The 19,355-nt window shown below is 36.3% G+C and overlaps 2 protein-coding genes across 3 annotated transcripts; both read right to left on the reverse strand.

Moving 5' to 3' along the window:
• Positions 1 to 3,058: 3,058 nt before the first annotated feature.
• LOC120072005 (uncharacterized metal-dependent hydrolase YabD) lies at positions 3,059 to 6,664 on the reverse strand. Of its 2 annotated transcripts, none has more exons than XM_039024436.1 (9): positions 6,508 to 6,664; positions 5,669 to 5,814; positions 5,505 to 5,578; positions 5,323 to 5,404; positions 4,815 to 4,865; positions 4,560 to 4,660; positions 4,289 to 4,442; positions 3,770 to 3,997; positions 3,059 to 3,324 (listed from the first exon to the last, which is right to left on the reverse strand). In XM_039024436.1, exons 2-9 carry the CDS (start codon positions 5,810 to 5,812, stop codon positions 3,214 to 3,216), a joined length of 945 nt encoding a protein of 314 aa, XP_038880364.1. In that variant the 5' UTR covers positions 5,813 to 5,814; positions 6,508 to 6,664; the 3' UTR covers positions 3,059 to 3,213. The 2 variants fall into 2 exon arrangements, with proteins under 2 accessions (XP_038880364.1, XP_038880361.1); XM_039024433.1 differs by lacking the exon at positions 6,508 to 6,664 and adding an exon at positions 6,080 to 6,501.
• Positions 6,665 to 14,713: 8,049 nt separating this feature from the next.
• LOC120066975 lies at positions 14,714 to 15,196 on the reverse strand. The gene has a single exon (XM_039024896.1). The coding sequence runs from the start codon at positions 15,194 to 15,196 to the stop codon at positions 14,714 to 14,716; it is 483 nt and encodes a 160-aa protein (XP_038880824.1).
• Between the last annotated feature and the right edge of the window lie 4,159 nt (positions 15,197 to 19,355).

Consider the following 19,355-nt stretch of genomic DNA (forward strand, 5'->3'; position numbering starts at 1 on the left):
GTAAAGTTGAGCTATACTCTGTTGATAATGCAAAGTTGAGTTATGTTCATATTGACTAAAATTTATCATCTTGTAGTCATCATGTCACAACAAAAATTTTAAAAAAAAAAAAAAATTAAAATATCATTTTAATTTAAACTTTAATTCTGTATCTATAAATGTCCAAATTTAGACTATACTTTCAAGTTTCACTTCAATGAAACTTCAAAACCCATAATGGTATTGAACACAATAATAAATAGTAGTAATAGTCTTTCATCGAAAAAGGGAACAAAAAGGAGTATACAAGAATATAAAATCAACCACATACCTGAAAGTCCAATCGAAACGTGGAACCGATGGTTGAAAATTCCCAGCAAGTGCAAATTCCAACAGAAGAAACAAACCCAATTAAAAGATGAGACGAAGTACTGTGATGGGATGGGGATTATGACTAAAGATGAGAAATGGTGAAGCATTTGCACAAGTAACATTTCTTCCGTTTCCCGTACTGAAGATTCAATATCCGATGAATTTTCTTGATATCAAAATGTTACAAAATTATGCAATAGGTCCTTTGTGATTAGTCAAAGTGCACAAGCAAAGTGCTCAATTGAATGCCACCAAAAACAAAAAACCTACAAGCTATGGCTACTTTAATATTGCATACAATTCATTAAATAAAAAGTACGGAATCAAGAAGATGAAAAGATGGAGAGTATGGTCCGGATTTTAATTATTGGTCATATTCTCTAATTGACGGGATTTCGTTAAAAATTTCCTTCGTTTTGGGAAAATCTGATATGAAATTTCCTTCGTTTTGGGAAAATTTGGTATGAATTATGATGGGATAGTAAAAAAAATGACCTATAGGAAACCACAAGGATCCTAATTGTGGCCGATGAGACAATATTTATGAGAAAAAATTATTTGTCGATCTAGATAAATTATATTAATTTTAACCCTACACATTCAATTTCATCCATCTAATGATTGAACCTAAATTAGGATTCATTTTAGGGGCTGTTTGAGGTGCTGAGATGATATAGGATGTGGAGAGTTCTGATGTCTAGAGAGCTGATGTTTGGAGAGTTCTGATCGAGTATGTTCAAACATTGAGATGATATACAATATACAGAAGGAAGATGACAGTGAGATACAAAACACGTTTCAAAAATAGGCCCACAAACAATTAAAATTGGTGAGATAAAATAATGGACCTCCAAACACTGAGATGATATAGGATGTGGAGATATACCATCTCATGTTGGACCCCCAAACAGTCCCTTAATGTTGTCTTATCTCTTCGTTGTTAGGACTACAGTTGCGGCCACTTTGAGTCAAGATAAGGCTATAAATAACCTAGTTTAATTCATACGTGTTTTAAGGTTTTCCATAAGCCTTATTCCTTGTGCAAAATTTGTGTAAAGGGTTGTAATTACTTTGATTCTTAGCGTTTTAGGTTTGTATTAATGGTTCTTGAAGGCTGAAGTTTTTATCTTTGGTTACTTAGTGAGTTAACATCACAAGTTTATCTCCAAGAGGATGAAGACAATTCAGCCATAAAATAGGATAGTGTGCACTTTCAGGCAGGTGGCTAGTTTTTTATATTTTCTGAATGCTGGACCCTAATGTGTTTTATTTAAAATAAATAAATCCTCTAAAATGTTTTATATTTAACAATGTCACTAAAAATTAGAAGGCGAAATCTTATTTCAAAAAAAAAAAAAAAAAAGAGAAAAAAAACTAAAAACTAAAAGGAAAAACCTACTGAAGAAGTAACTAAATATAAACAGCAATAGTACCAATCAAAAGTTAACAAACAATTATCAAAATGCTTTTTTTGCTCTGCACGGCAATGGAATTACCACGTTGACAGAACAAAGACAGTGAATACACAAACCTCTTTCCTCCATTTTAATTCTAGAGAAAGAATTAGAATTTTTGCACATATATAAGCATATATAAACAGGAGATGAATTTTTGCTCGTTCATACAACAAGCGCTTAGTTCATCTAAATGCATTGTTTTGCTCGTCCATATAACAAGCAAGCATATTCTAAATGCATTTATTTCTTTACCCAAGGATAGCAAATTATGCTTCTAAGGGAGGGAGAGGGAAAAAGAGAGGTAGACTCGCAGCAAATAAATTACCTGGTGTCTGCTCATCTCTTAGTCCATCTTATGACCTTACAGCTCCAGATTGAACTCTGTTTGTGGCAGCATTAATGCTATCACACTCTGACGGCCACTTTCGCACGGCCAATTCCGACGAACAACTCCTGGCTTCCACAATCACCTCCGACGACCAACTCTACCTTCGCACAAACAACTCTGACGACATACTCTGACGACCACCTTTGCATGGCCAACTCCAAGCTCCGGCAACCACATCAGGTAAGTAACTCTAAGACCCAACTCTAGGCTCCAACAACTACCTTCGACGAAGACCACCTTCACACGGTCAACTCCAGGCTCTGGCAACCACATCTAACAAGTAACTCTAATACCCAATTCTAGGCTCCGACAACTACCTTTGACGTCAACTCCGACAAAGACCACCTTCGACAATCAACTCCGGAGACGACCACCTTTGACAACCAATACTAACATTCACCTCAGGTGACCAACTCCGACAAAAACCACCTCTTACTTGTAGGGTCCAAACTAATTGCACAATTCTCTTAATAATTAATTCGAGGTTAATTAGTTTTAAGTTCAGAGTCTACTTTGAATGCAAGAACACTAGGTACCATGGTCTAAGTTTATTGTTGGGGGAAACAGAAGCTTTTGGTTTGGATGCTTTGGTGGGTTCGGATGAAACAGAAAAATCTTACTCCAGGTTAGCACATCTACCTCTGAAATGCCATGCATCTCGGCATTGCCCATCGTATCAATTGTCAACTTGCCTACTATTAGTCATCTATGTCATCCATACATTTGAAATAATTATGAACGAATATTAGGTCAGTGGTCTAACGACCATGTTAATACATAAATCTACCTCTTGAACGCCATTTGTCCTGCACTGCCTGTGTTGTTAGAAAGTTCCCTTTTGTTGTTGATACACAATACCAAATACACGCACCATAAAGGCATCGCCTACGACTTTTATTCCACAAAAGAAGAGTTTATTGCTAGATGGTAAGATACATGTTAGTAAGATGAGAACACGAACAAGAGGGGGCATTATATCAAGTTGTTAAAACATCACCTAAATATTAGGACTCTTCCCTAAGAGGTTTGTAGACCTTTGAAAGAGAATAAATGCTCCGCATTTCTATAACTCAATTCAGCAAGTTCTTCTTTACTGATATCCAATAAAGATGCAACATAATCAAGGACCTGCAAAAGAGAATAAAGCATATGTTAAAAAAAGATGATGGAAAATGAACCAAGTCAAGACTGGAGCCGTAGACTTTTTTAATTTAAGATACAAAACAAGGCCAGCATGTGATTTAATTAAACGAAATGGCGGCTGAAGCCAACTCTACCTCTCTACTCCCGTTCTTGCTGAAGAGTAAGAGAGATTATACTTTTACTAATATTAAAAGTTGATAATCCAGATTATAAAATGCTATCAATGATCAGCAGACAGCTGTTATGCTGGTTTCCTTTAAGCCTTTTTTTTCCATTTCGTTTTTCTAATGTTTCTTAAGCCTGTTAATATAATGTACCATGGGTTGCCAAGTTGTTAAACCAACTATACATGCCTCTTTCACTTTTTAATGATATTAGACGAACATAAATATCCATCAACCAGCTATGAATAAAATATTCAGTGAAGTACATTTTGGATGTTTGCTGGGTGATTGAGAGTCTCTCTCGGCAGTGTTGATGCATCTGTAGAGGAACAAAGCAAAGTACTTTGTTGTGAGCCTGTTGGGGCAGATTGTTCTTGGGTCTTAAGAAATTCAGAAAGGGAAGGATCGCCTTCAACCAAATATAGGGAGTCTGACTTTGACTTGGGAAGTGCATCAGGCGCATCAGTCTCCAACAAAATCCTATCTGAGGGCACCTGGAAAAATTCATAAATCATGATGTTACAGATATAAAGGATTTGGTGGGTTCCATTCTTTCAAATGGTGCACCCTAGAGATAGAAGTTTTTACGACATTTCAGTTACATAATCCAACAGGATGAAATTTCTTTTGACCAACGGACTTTAGGCTGAATATTCCAATCCACCCTCTTTTGTACTCACATATTCTTGTTTTGTATACTTGTATCTTATCTTTTATGTGTATACTACACACACGCACACAAGGATTTTCCAAAAGATGAGAAACATTACAGAAAGGGAACCAACCATTTTCAACATTTTCTTTGCCTTCTTTGCCTCCATGGACATGAGAAAACCAGAAAATGAAAAGTAAGCACCTAGCTTGGAGAACTCCGGAACCATCTGAGCAGATCCTAGATAAGAATGCAGAATGAAACCAGCAGGAAAAGGCCCCATAGATCTGAAGCAATTGCAATGACAGAACACGGCATGCAAACAAATCAACAAATAGGGGACATGACCAAGAATGGCAATTTGAAACTAACAATAAACATATAATTATTAGGAAAAGTCATACTTCATTATCTGAAGCAGGTCACCAAAAGCACGGACACAATGGATGGATGCTGGTCTTTCTAAGGACTTAGCAAGCTCTAGTTGTTGCTGAAAGACCTCAATCTGCAGCACTGTTATATGTCAAGAACAGGCTGAGGATAGTTTTATAAAAAAATCACTGAAGTATTTAAGAAAATCTGTTTCTTACAATCTGAAAATGTATAATAGGCATACATTTTCTTTCATAACCTCATAAGGAAATGTACAATAGCCATACCTGATCTGTAAAATTGATCTCCTTTCCTCGTGAACCTTTGTCCAGACCAATCTGAAAAGGTAAACATTAGTCCTAAATTTAGCAACCTACTAAAAGGATATCTCATGTTGTGGCAACAAATTAATCATAAGAGATCTTTGTGCTATTCTGGATCCTAGCACGTAGTTAAAGGACAAAGATAATAAAATTAAGGGCGCACAATCTAGGAAGCTTTTTTCATAAAAGTTATTGTATGTACAAGAATATCCAAAATCAAGAACAACAGGGCACTAGCAGCATGCATAAGCAAGAAGACCTCAGTATAAGTATCGGTTACTTTGTTTCTCCAAAAGAGAAAAAGAAAAAGAATTATTGAGCAGAAAGAATTCATCTGATTCCAAATTTCTTCCCTCTTTTTTCATATTTTACCTAAAAATGAAATTTAGAACTTTAATTCCTAACAAAGTATCCGAAGCAAAATTTGATTTTCAAGGATGCAGCTTTGCTACAAATGGCTACAAATACCAACCTCTCCAACTGCTGCGCTTGGTACTGCTTCAAAAAATTCCTTAAGTTTTTCAAGCCAGCCACGAGTTCTTTCAGGAACAGACCTAAATACAGCAAAATGGATGAATGTCATACAATATACTTCATAATGGCAATAAAAGAATAAAAGGCGTGTATACGGGGGTGAAAGTGGATAGTGCTTACCAGGGATGAAGACCAAAGGATGGAACTATGCAAGGATACGATTCACTCAATTGCTTGACCAAATGCCAATCTTTCTATGAAATCAACAAGAAGAAAAAAAAATGAGCAGGAGACAGCACATATCAAAAGAACAATACACAACACAAGATGAATAACTATTGTACCTCGGAGATTCCATTAACAGAAAAACGAACAACACCAGAATCCACTGCTGCACTAATTAATTGAGGTGCTTTATCAAATATTCTTGGATCTTGGAGGTGACAATGTGCATCAAATAGTCTCAATGAAGCAGACAATTTAGCCATCCCTGTGTATAAAAGCAGAGGAAGAGTTTCATCTTATGTCAGGAAAACATATCCAAGCCGAAGAGTTCTTCTTATGTCGGCAAAAGAATTGCAACTTAAAAGTTCTTCAAAACGTAGTTAATCTTTCCAAGAAAATGCATAAGAATATTTCCTGTTCAGAGAAATCCTCCAACTTCAATTACAGTTCAATGACAGTAGAAGCTTTTAAAAAAATTTGAGATTCAGCGATAGAGAAAACATAAGTAAATCGCACAGCTAGAGCGGTACCTTCAGTTTCCATTTGTGGATGATTAACTTTAAAGTGTAGAAGCCTATATCCATTCAAATTTAATACTTCATAATGTAATTTACCACGTCGAAACAGTGCGTTAGAACATTTTCTTCTCGCGAAAACCTAATACAATAGCTAATGCAGAAGATTTAAGAAATTGGAGAATTTAGCGAGCGAGAGAGATATACAAAAAATCACATAGCGAGCACAGGACCTTCGTTATCCAACTGCGAAGGATTTCAACTCAAAAGCCTATTATATCCATTTCAGTTCAATTCTTCATGGTGTAATTTATCGTATCGAGAATATACGTAAGAAGATTTCCTACTCAGAGAAAACCTACGACTTCATTTACTGCAGAATTTAAGAAATAGGAGAACGAGTGAGCGGGAGAGAGAGAGAAATCACAAAGCTAACACAGCACCTTCGTCTTCCAATCACGAGAGTCCGCAGAACGAAGCGAATTAGAAACGAAACGGAAACGCGATCAATTTCGAAACGAGAAGAATATTACATACATCAAAGTAGAGATACAATTCAAGCGTCTGAGTTGGTCCCTAAGATTTTAAATTCGCCATATTCATCTTCAAGTTTTGTAATATAAGTTTTGGAAAATTTCACAAAATGATCCAAAAATCAAAATTTTTTCTAACCTCCTCATGTAAACTTTTCTACCACGAACCCATGCAAAATTCCAAAATTACCTCTAGTTTTAAAATAAAATTCTTCCGACCATTTGCGCGCCTTTACGAATACTTTACAACGATAGGTCCCTTCACTTCATTTCTTTCATTTCCTTCTCAAAGCATTTATCTTCGAAGAATTTTCTCTCAAATTTGCTTCTGTTTTCTCTCCGAACTTCAGTCGAGAACTCCTTGCAGGTTTCTCTTCGAACTTCATTACCACCGTCGTCGTGATCTGAAAGATATGAGACTCTTCTCCTTGAAGAATGTAGGTTGATATTTGAGGATTGACTATCTTTTAGGGTTTAATCGCGTATTTGTTCGTAATTGATAGTTGAGAGAATACTAAGCGATCAGATAGAGAATACTAAGTGAACGTTTAGATATTTATTGTGTGATCGTTTAGCTAACTGTTACGTCCGATTGTTTAGATATTTAGGGTTTATATCGTGTGATAGTTTAGCTAACTGTTACGCGATCGTTTAGATATTTATTGCGTGATCGTTTAGGTTTATATCGTGTGATCGTTTAGATATCTGTTGTGTGATTGTTTAGTTTTCATTATGCGATCGTTTAGATTTTTTTATATGATCGTTTAGATTTGCTTGTAATGTGCACGATTGTCAGATTGGTAAGATGGCGATTGTTTACTAATTCTTGTAATGTACACGATTGTTAGATTGTTAAGATAGTCGTCCCTACTGAGAAATATTTCCCTACTCCAGTCGCTTGCCAAGTCCATAAAATTATCCCTATGACTAAGAATAAGTTGACAAAAGAATAGATGAGACTGTATAGGAAAACGCCTTTTAGTCCACTGTTGGATATAGATCTTGTTTTTAATGGACACCTTTTGCACCACTTTTTGTTAAGGGAGGTAGCCGATGTGAACCCAGACGTTATATCATTCAACATTCTAGGGAAGAAGGTAACATTCTCCCAATAGAATTTTAACTTGATAACTGGGTTGTGGCTGACCAGGGAAACAGTAGAAAGAGAAACAAGCGGTGAAAGGCAGCGATAACTCATTCTTGGACCGAAGGACCCAAATGGAAAGGATAATTCTTGCAAGGATGTGGAGACCACATTTGAGAACTTATATTTTACAAATGACGAAGATGCTATCAAGGTTGCATTGGCATTATTTATTGAAACGATGATGATTAGGAAAGACAAAAAAACCCAATTCGATGTGAATATATTTGGGATTGTTGATGACCATGACGTCTTTGTACATTACGACCGATTTTCTCTCTTTTACCAACATACATTGAATAGCATGAAGACTATCATGCGCGGGAAGAAGGAGGCATATGATTCAAAGAAAGCAAAAGGTGATCATCGTGCCTCACATTACTGTATAAAGGGATTCGTACTTTCTTTTCAGGTATGTACTTTTGTTTCTAATTCATTTTAATATACATCGAACCTGTGTGTTATGCACATGTAACAAAGTTTCCATATCGTAGGTTTGGGCTTACGAAATTTTATCCACATTAAGTAAGTTCATAGCCACCAAAGTCAATAAGGATGAAATTCCTAGAATTCTTAGATGGACTTGTTTTTGTGCTCCATCTTATAAATCATTTAGCAATAAAGTTTTCCACCCAAAAAAGTAACTGATCATTTCTGACTTGCTCATTTGTTTGTAGTTTCATGCATTCTGACTTGCTCATTTGTTTATGTACAAACTATTGTTGTGTCGAGACTTGTACCTAGCGCAGAGGAGATAAAGTACAAGGTGGACCGACTGAAAGAACTTAATGTGGTTCCTGTTGTTGGAGCAAGAAGGATTGAAGGGGTTGAACACTCAATCGATACTCACGAGTCCTTTGGGGGGCACAAAAGAGCATGAACCCTGTGTAGAAAACTTTGAAAATGTGCAAGGTATAGAGCTAGAACCACATATGCCGGTTCAGGCTAACCCAATAGAGTTGGAACCACGTAGGTAACAAAAGTTATCAAGGCATCGTCATTCTAAATCATACAAAATTCTTAGGGAGGAAATTAAAGAAGCAAAGATTTGGAGAACTTGACTACCATGATCCGTCGGATGGTAGATACATTTACTGTTTAACATCATCTGATGGGCCAACAACTGAACGAAATAAAGATAATGGTCCATCGTCTGAATGAGGTATGCATTTCTAGACGATAAGTTAAATAGTCTTAAACGATCGTTTAGGTTTTGTAGACGATCGTTTAGATTATCATTTACATATTCTTAAATGATCGATTACTTCCCTTAACAGAATAGTTCGTTTGATTTGTTCAGGATAGTAATAGTAATGAGGGTCCTCGTGATGATAATAATGGTGATGGTGACAATAATGAGGAACCTCGTAATAATGATGATCCCCTTCAGACTGATGCATAAGATCCCCCTCATAACTACCAAGAAACCTACAATGTAAATGATCCCCTTCAAACTGATGTAGAAGAACATGTCAATGAACAGCCAGTTGGGACGATCAGTGAAGTCCCCACTCAAGTGTTCAGTCTTAGAGTCCATTTCATTGTGGATTTAGCCAAGGTTGTGGGGACGTCAACTAAAAAGGATGCTACTGAAGTCGAGGTATGACTACTGCATGAATTAGTCTTCTTAATATTATATATCACTAATTTATAATTTAAATATAGGAAAAAAAATGACCGAGAGCGTCAGAAAAGAAAAAAATCAACCAAGCTCTCATCTGAGTTGGTGAAAAGGGGGAAGAAGGGAGATTCTCAGCCCCAATCTTCTTAGTCTCAATCGGTCACAGTCAATCCCAACTCCTTGGTCCCTGTACCTGACTTCCCCATAAGAACCGTTAGTTCCTATGACCCATGCTTCCCAGTACCAGATGTTCTGTGGAATGCATACAAAAGATGGAAAAAGAACCCTAAACCCAAAAACGAGGAGTGAACGGTCTAAGGACCAAGGGTTTCTTCAAAATGCTTGAGCAGAACACATGGGTGCTTGGAGACATGAGTATTTCTGTTTATTCATTAACCAAGATCGATCATTCAGAAGTTTCTTAAGCTATCACACAGATAACTTATATTTTTCTTTGTTGGACCAGACTATGGATCTTCTTTTGATGCACGTGAATTAGAAGTTGTACTCAATATCTGACCTGTGCACATGTCGTTTCATGGTGATTGACTCGAGCTTCACGGTATGAAAATTTCACATGTTTGTTGAAACTACTCTTCACTCAACCATGTATTTACATCTTACCTGTCCCAGGATGCTTTGATGGAGCCAGAGTGTATTACTTGTAAGATCCAGTTAGGAGGTATTGAAATGGAGAGTGGCAAAGTGGCAGGTTGGTTGGATCATTATGAAGGAAAACAATCACGAGGATTTTCATGAGCAGCGGAAGGATCGTTCCAAATTCCATTCGAATTTAACATAAAACAATTACAGTCTAATTGGAGACTAACAGATCATGCACAAAACGAAATTATAGCATTCTTTAAGATGATACAAGGGATAAAGGATGCATACCTTTGAATAACCATTCTTCACGAATCCCTCGATCAATCTACAAGCGTCCACAACAACACAAACGCAATGAACAGATTGCTACCAACAGCACGAACACAACGAACAGCCAATAGCTCCTCGAACCCAATCGAGTCACACTCGATTCACAAACTAAGTGAGGACACCACCACAATGGTTACCTTGGTATTCTCGGTGTGAGAATCTAGGAGTTGTGGGCTCTGTATGATCTTGGCTTGAGGAAGAGACTGGAGGACAACAATCGTGTAAACAATCAAACAAGTGGGAGATAGGATGTTGTTTATCTTATAGACGAAGTGCTCGATCGTGTAGTAAATGACAGCCTATCGCATAGACTTGCCACTATGATCTTTAGCTACGATCAGCTGAATGACTACCGTATAGTCAAAGCTCCACGATTGTTTAGTCTCTACACAGCTATTTCTTAGTGAAACACTTTCACTTGATAGCTTATTGATGCATTATTTTATGCAATGAAATAATAGAGTGGAATGCGTTGGTGGAAAATGCGTTGTGCAAACAAGTTTTCTCAACAGGACCCAAGTATAAATCCTACTGAGTTTCCTGGTAAGCCTAGGGTCGAACTCAGGGACTAAGGAAAATAATATGTGGTCGTAATTTTTAGATCGCGGTAACAATAAATCAAAGAGTTGGTTGGTTTGTTGCTTACTGTATAAAATGTATGTGGCGGAGTTAAGAAAAGAGTTAATACTACGAAAGATGCGATGAATATGTGGAGGAACGGGTTGAGAAGGGGTTCAGCTAACACTTCCTAGGATTGCGTTCATGTTATGCAGTCATATTACATGCATACAATAGCAAATCATCTCTCAATGCAAATGCTACGGCTTCTAGTTTAGAACGCATGCGATATATGCGATGATGTCTATAGGACTTACACATAAGCCTCTATTCTTGTCTATGCAATGACAATGGACACACACACATACAAGACGACTGCATAATACCATACCTAGCTCTAAGGTGTATGCGATGCATGTTGACAAACAAAGCTTATCTCTAAGTCTCTATCTCTTGGTTATGCGGATCTAATCTTGCTCTCTCGAGTCTAGATTCTAATCTAGCTCTCTCAAGTCTTAGGTTCTTTCTTTAGACTCTCTCTTGAGTAGCTCTAAAAGGTGTTGGGCGCAACATAAGACAAGATGATCACATGCAATGAAGATCCTAGGTCATGTTAGCTGAGTTCTTCTCAACCCATTCCATAGATTTAGCTACTCATGTGTGCTTTAAAGAGAGTGAACAGATGTAGATAAGCAAGTTCCATTTTATAGATATATAATCGAAATACAGAATGACAATGAGGAATAAGAATAAAGAGTCTGGTAGCAATTTCTTGCTTCCCAAGGCTTTTACACTATTCTTCTCTATTCGGCTCAAAAGATAATTTTGCTCGCGCAAGAGTCAGCCTTCTCTTTGTTTTTCCACACCTCCTGGTTTCTCTCTTGAGCTGACCAGGGCAATCTTCCGGTGTCTCTTCCCTTCTCTCACTCCACCTTCTAAGTATAAGAAAATATGAACAAGGCTACTTCTATCTATGGAGAAAATTATCGAACTGAACAAACTCCTTTACTGAAGGTGGCCTTCGGTATTTATAGAGCTTCGGGGTGGAAGACTTCTTCTCTCTTATGATTGCACTGATGGGATGGCATTAATTCTCTATCTGATGCGCCGAATATTTGTCACCAAAAAGTTGAGTGTACTTGCTACAGTAGTTCGTTAACAGCTTGTCAATTTAATTCGAAATCGATCATCATTAGCTTTCTGTTCCATTGTGATTTCTTACGCTTTTCACCCAGATGCGCCCACCATGATGCGCCGGCTCTATGTGGTAACCTTCTTGAGCAGATATTCGTGAGTGCAAATGATCGCATAGTCTTGCGTCAACACAATCTCTCAATGCACTCGGACGTTAATTTCTTTGGATCGCATTTCTGCCTTGCGTCAACACATTTTCCTGCACAAAAATACATAAGTCAACTGTTTTAATGCGATGGACGCATGCGATTGCAATATTGTGAACTTAATGCTTTTGGACACAATATTGTATATTTTTATCATCGCAATCCTGCATTGTTTTATGACTTTGCACTGTGATAAAGTGCATTTCTGCCTGTTATCACTTATCCTTGAGTTCTTTCTGAATGAGGCAACTTTATTATTTTAGGAAAACATTTTTCCTTTTTATCTTACGGTTACTGTAAAACCACCGATAACCTCCCACTCAATTGGTTACTAGAGAAAAAGATTTACTTATCACATAATTAATATATTATAAATAAATATGATAACCAACTTACCATATTATATTTTTAACCACCAACTTACCATATTATATTTTTAACCTATAGTTTTAATATTTCATCTCATGAAACATACAAACCATAGTTCTTTTTCTATTTTATCGCACTTAATGTAAATCATATTTACATTAAATCCTCCACTTAATGTATTTCATACATCACACCAATTATATCATATATAATTGAATTTCCTCTTGTTAATTTGAACACTTCAAACTAACCTCAAGAACTGATTCTTAACTTGAATCCATTAAGCTACCAATGGGACTGTATGAACCTGTAGCTTGAAACTTCAACAGTATGTAAATAACTGACTAAACTCTTTAATCATGGGATCCACCATCCGTTAACTACCAAGCACTCCACTAAAGACCAATAGTTGCACTCTTCTCACACATATATATTTTTGTGTCCATATCAACCAACCAACAGTGCGATAACCCTTCAAAGATCACTCTTAAGTATAGCTAAGCCAATTTACCATTTTGCCCCTATAGTTACATCTTACTCCTTAAGTACCACTGATTTCTCTAATGAACAATAAGTCATAGTCCTACTATGACTGGGTCCTCTCTTCCAAAGAAAGGATGTGGCCACTATGTTCAAGACCCGGAATCAGCCCTTAAGGGAGCAATCTATCTACTTACCCCTACTTCGGGGAAGGATTCCATCTTGTGTAACTGAGTTCCCAGCTTCTTAATCAGACAAATCCCCAAAAAGGTAGGCTTGTTGAGTTGGCAATCTGGCCACTCTCACCCATACTAATCAAAGGACCGCCCTCAAAGACAGGAGTTCCCAAAACACTCAGGATTAAGGTCATGTCACCTATGGTCATTTAGGTGAGATGTAAGTCTCAAGTATCAATGGTGTTATATAAAGAGACAAATCATCTCATGGTTCGGTCTTATACAAACTCTTTGTATGGGACACCCCCGCTCGCATATCTCCCAATGAATGGTCAAGATTAGGCTATCGGTAGCAGTTTACAACACTTGCAAATCTCTACAAAGCGGGTCGTATCCGTAGTGTCACCAGGATAAGGTATCCCTCATTTATTCTTGTACTACAGACCTTTTAGGTTATTATTTAAGGCATGATCCACTTGTATATCTCATATACATGCTTAAGTTTACATACAATAACCATGAAGCTTTGTTTATTAAATATGAGTAAATGCAAATAAATAACTCTTATTTTATTAATAACAATGTGTCCAAAATTTACAAACTACGAGACTCTGGGAGAATTAAGACACCAATCCCAACACATGAAGCACACTTGAGGTTTCAGATGGACTTTCACTTCTTTATTGACTTCGTGCTTGGACCGTATGAAGAATACAAGCCAACATGGATGGATGTTGACTTCGTATTTGGGCCAAACAACACCGGCTTATGTTGGCCATCAATTTAGAGAGGTGCACAATTTTTGTATTTGACTCAATGATGAACTACATCAATGGCGACATACTTAATGGTCATCTCAAGCTTGTGGCCAGAGCGATACCTTCAATGTTGATTTCTGTCGGATTTGACAAAGAACATGAGACATTCAAGTACGGGCAATGGGAAGTGAAGAGATTGAAGGGGACCCTCCAAAAGGGCAAATCTCTTGACTGTGGTATTTTTTTGTGCTAAATTTGTAGAATACTGTGTAACCGGTGCTAATAGGGCTAACTTAACACAAGCTAATATGGAATTGTATAGGAAATAGTATGTTGCCTAGTTGTGGGCAAATAAATTTTTGTGGTAATAGAATTGATGTTTGACTATAATATCATTTAAGAATATGTACAAGATCGTTTAAGAATATGTATAGAAAATGTAAACGATCGTTTAATGAAAATTTAAACGATTGTTTGATACTATCTAAACGAAATAATGATTGTTTAACTAAGTGATCGCACGTACTTAGGTGGATCGTTTAGAAAATCGTGCCAAGTGTTATCAATATTTGTCTATACGTTTTCTTGTTATGTCATCTCTGACCACATCGTGTACACCTATGTATTTGTCGTGGCACCTCTCTAATAGAAGGTATCTTGACGGTTTGATGTCAACTTACACTTGTTATCTTTTGTGGTGGTAGAATCGGTTCAAAATCTTCAAAATCTTGTCTTCAGCTGCATTCTTGTCTATGTCCAACTGGGAAGATTGGTTCGGCATAAGCAGCAAGCACACACTCAACTGTAAACCATTTTGCACATAATGTTTGAACCTTAATGTTTCTCAGGGTTGCTGCAGATATTGCATGGGAGCACGGGATCTCGATGCAATTAAACTCCATACAAGTACATGTTCGTGAACGAAGATCAACCAACCCCTCTAAATATCCACCGTCCACATGAATTATATGCATATCCACCGGGGAAACACGATATGTTCTAGACATCAATTTTAATTCCTTAAGAATACTCATTGCATAATCAGTTACGATGTTTATGCATGCATCTTTCAACACTCCATTGAGGCATTCTACTATATTTGTCATCATCTTGTCATACGTACAATGGACTTGATAAACCCTTGCCCACCATTGTAATCCAACCTTCTCAAGATAGATCGTCACACCAGGATACTGATAGAGCTTAGCCCAATACATCTAAAACTCAGACATTCTATAAGCTTTCGCCCCTAGGTAGAAGTGTGGGATTATGTCCTTATTATTGAATTTGTCAACCAAATTGTTCTGAATATGGTATATACATAAAGCATGAAATGCATCAGGGAATATACTTGCAACAACCTTTGCAATTGAGATGTGACGATCTGATATAATCATTAAATTCAGAACGTCTCCTGTCGAAGCCTTCAAATGAGTCATGAACTAAGTCCATGATATATCGTTCTCACCGTCTACAATATTGAAGGCAATAGGATATATGTTATTATTGCCATCGATACACATTGCTATTAACAACACACCTTTGTATTTCTCATGAAAATGAGTCCCATCAACAATGATTACTGAGCTGATATAGTTCAAAAAACCCTTGATACACAGACCAAGTGCCATGAAAACATACTTAAAATATTGTCCATCCTCCACTTCAACCTCAAATATCGTACTTGGATTTGCAAGCTTAAGTGCCTCGCTATATGCCCTAACAATAGCATATGATTCTTCCGGCGACCTTCGTGTGAACACCAATCCGTACTCTCTAGCGCGATAAGCCAGCCCGTAACTTATGTTCGCTTCATAATCTCGTCAGACGTCCTTAACTATATCCCTCGGGCGACATGTTCGACCAACTTGTTCGTATTTGGACTTGATTAAGTGTCCAATAACTCAACTTTTTGCTTGTTGATGATTACCCATTCTCATTTTAAGAGAACTTATATATTCGCTCAGATATTTAATCACTTTGAAAAAATCACTTTCTTTCATTTTTTTCACATGGACCCTCTAATTGCATTCCTCCACCGAACATCAGACAGTTAGCAAGCTCTTTGTTGACTTTTTTACACGGTAGTCAAAGTTCTTTTTTATTGAAAGAATTTAACTGACAAATCAAATTTCGGAAAGAAAATTTGACAAAACTTTATATCCTTGTCATTCAGACAGTCATGAGGTATTGTGATGAGGTTGTCATACAATGGGCCCTCTGATGGTCTGGGTATATCTACATGGTTGGGTTGGAATGGTGGAATTCATTTGAACCGAAGGCATCACAATTGGTGGGACGAGAGCAGGTGGGGTTGGAACATGGATGTAAGGTGTTGGAGAAGTTTATGGTCATGAAGATTGTCCATATCCATGTTCAGTATCGAACTGTGAAATACATATGAGTTCACTGTTGTGACCAAACCAAGCTTCACTTTGGTCATCCCCAAGTTTTGACTGGTTGAAATGGGTTGATCGGTTGTATTGCAATGTTGGTACATATTGTTTGTGTGTACTCCATGACTCTTGCAAGGTATCACCGATACAAATAACAACATCCGAGATGCATCACTGCCTTCTTAAAGAAAGCTAAGGTCTTCATTATGTCGATTGGGGGAGCTAAGACCAATAAATTATAACAACATTTGATGTGTATATCAAACATATCCAGATCGATATTCAGTCGTTAATGCATCATACTCACTAATTCACTAACTGTTATATCATTTCTGACTTTCAGATCTTTCATATGATCTTCAACATAATTCCTTCCGGACTCATCCTAATCCCTACCAAATCGTACAAAGATGTGAAGAATGTCATTGATCTACAATGGGATAAGCAAATCTTAAGCAAATATTGTAATTTATGACTAATCGTTTATATATACACACACAATCGTATACTAAGTTATAAACGATCGAATACTAAGTTATAAACGGTTGTGTAGTAATTTATAAATGATCATGTAGTATTTATAAACGATCGTGTAGTACTGTATAAATGATCGTTCAGAAATTTATATAAGATCGCATATACAATACTAAGTATACGATCGTTTATAAATTACTACACGATCATTTATAAATTACTACATGATCGTTTATAAATTACTACACATCATTTATAAATTACTACATGATCGTTTATAAATGCCTACATGATCGTTTATAAATTATTACACGATCGTTTATAACTTAGTATACGATTGTCTAGTAATGCTAAACTACACTTATATTGTAATGAAAGATTGTGTATAGATTACTATATGATCGTTCATTTAAAGCTAAACGAAACTTATTATGAAAGCGGTCTGGGACAAGAAATATTGTAGAATATCACTTACATTGTCTCTATTTCTAAATTTGACGATGAAAGCGATCAACGAAGATGTTGGACTGAAACTCTGAGAGAACACTTTGAGAGAACGACGGGAGAATTTCGTGGGGAGTTCAATAGAAAGTGAATACTGAGAGTGACCTTCCCTTCTATTAATACCAATGTTATTGAACGATATTGGTAAAATATTAGTTGGAAATAAATGCTTTGGTGGAATGTTGGTGTTGTGTTGAATACACATTGAATGGTTGAAGGAAGAAGTGAAGGAACTCGTGTAATGAGAACTTAGAGCAGAAGCGGATCGACCAAATTCCATAAATTATCGAATGTAAAGTTTACTGTAAACATACAACAGATATGCATTTAAAATTAAATTATAGCATGTTGTTTTAAAAAAAAAAAGTTCAAGAAATATTACCTTTGAAGAATCTTTTCTTCACAAATCCCTTGAACATTCATGAATCCTTTTGAAGACTTTCTTCAAAATAACCTCGAAGAAAATCCAAACACAACCACAATGAAGTCCTCGGTATTCTCATGGTGAGAACCCAGGAGTCGTAAGCTCTGACTATTTTGGTTTGAGGGAAAGTTGGGTGGAGAAGGTGGATTGAAAATTCTCTTAAGAACACAAGAACACAGAACATTTCTGTAAAAAACTCTCTATCGTTCAACAACCTCAATCTCCAGTAGAAGAGAACGAAAAACTATATTTCTTTTATTCTCCTATTTGCCATAAAAAAGCATAACCACCACTTACTAATGTGGGTGAAGAGAAAAAATGGGGAAGGGAGTTGTAACTCCCTCCTTTATTATTCAAATAATAATAATATAATATAAATAAATGTGATAACTAATTTATCATATTATATTTATATTAAATTATATGTTATATCAAATATAAGATATAACCTATAGTTTTAATATTGTATCACATACAATATAAACTATAGTTTCTTTTTTCTATTATATGACATTTAATATAAATCATATTTATATTAAATTTAACAACTATGAATCACATTCATAGAAAATATATTTGAATCTCATTCAAATATTTATTTCCTCCCATTAAGCTATAATGTATCAAATACATTATGACAATTATATCATATATAATTGAAACAATTTAATTATATCATATATTTAAATCCCTCTATTAATTTGAACAATTCAAATTAATCCAAAAACTGATTCTCAACTAAATTCTTTTGAGCTATCAAGGGGACCTCATGGATCTGTAATTTAAAGCTCCAACGGTACTGAATAATTAATTAAACTTTTTAATTACATTATTCACCATCTGTTAACTGTCGGGCACTCCACTAAAGATTGACAGCTGCACTCTTCACACTACATATATATTTGTCCATTGGATATAACCAATTAACAGTACGATGATCCTTCACAAATTGCTCGTAAGTACAACTGGGCCAAATTGTTGTTTTGCCCCTGTAGTTACATCTAACTCCTTAAGTACCAATGATCCCTCTAATGAATAATAGATCATAGTCCCACTATGACTAAACCCTTCTCGGGCCAGGAGAGGGTGTGGTGCCACATGTTCAAGACCCAGAATCAGCCCTTAAGAGAGCAATTTATCTACTTACCCATGCTTTGGGGAAGGAGCGAATTCCATCTTGTGTAGCTGTGTTCCTAGCTCCCCAATCAGACGAATCCCCAAAATGGTAGGCTTGTTGAGTCGGCGATCTGGCCATTCTCACTCATACTAATTAAAGGACCGCTCTCATAGGCAGGAGTTCACAACTCACTCGGGATTCAGGTCGTTACCTATGGTCATCCTGGTGAAATGTGAGTCTCTATTATGAACGGTGTTATATAATGAGACTAAACATTTCGTGGTTCGGTCTTATACAAACTCATTATATTTATCATTTTTTTTACAATTTTTTTATTATTTTAATTCAAACTTGACATTTTAAAATTGTATCAGGTAGCTTTTTCCACATATACCTTAGGATTAATTAGAGAAATGGGGATGTTTTAGAATATGGGTTGTTTTCAAACTATTTAAAGAAAA

The sequence above is a fragment of the Benincasa hispida genome, chromosome 1 (genome assembly GCF_009727055.1).
Source record: "Benincasa hispida cultivar B227 chromosome 1, ASM972705v1, whole genome shotgun sequence".
Lineage (NCBI taxonomy): Eukaryota > Viridiplantae > Streptophyta > Magnoliopsida > Cucurbitales > Cucurbitaceae > Benincasa > Benincasa hispida.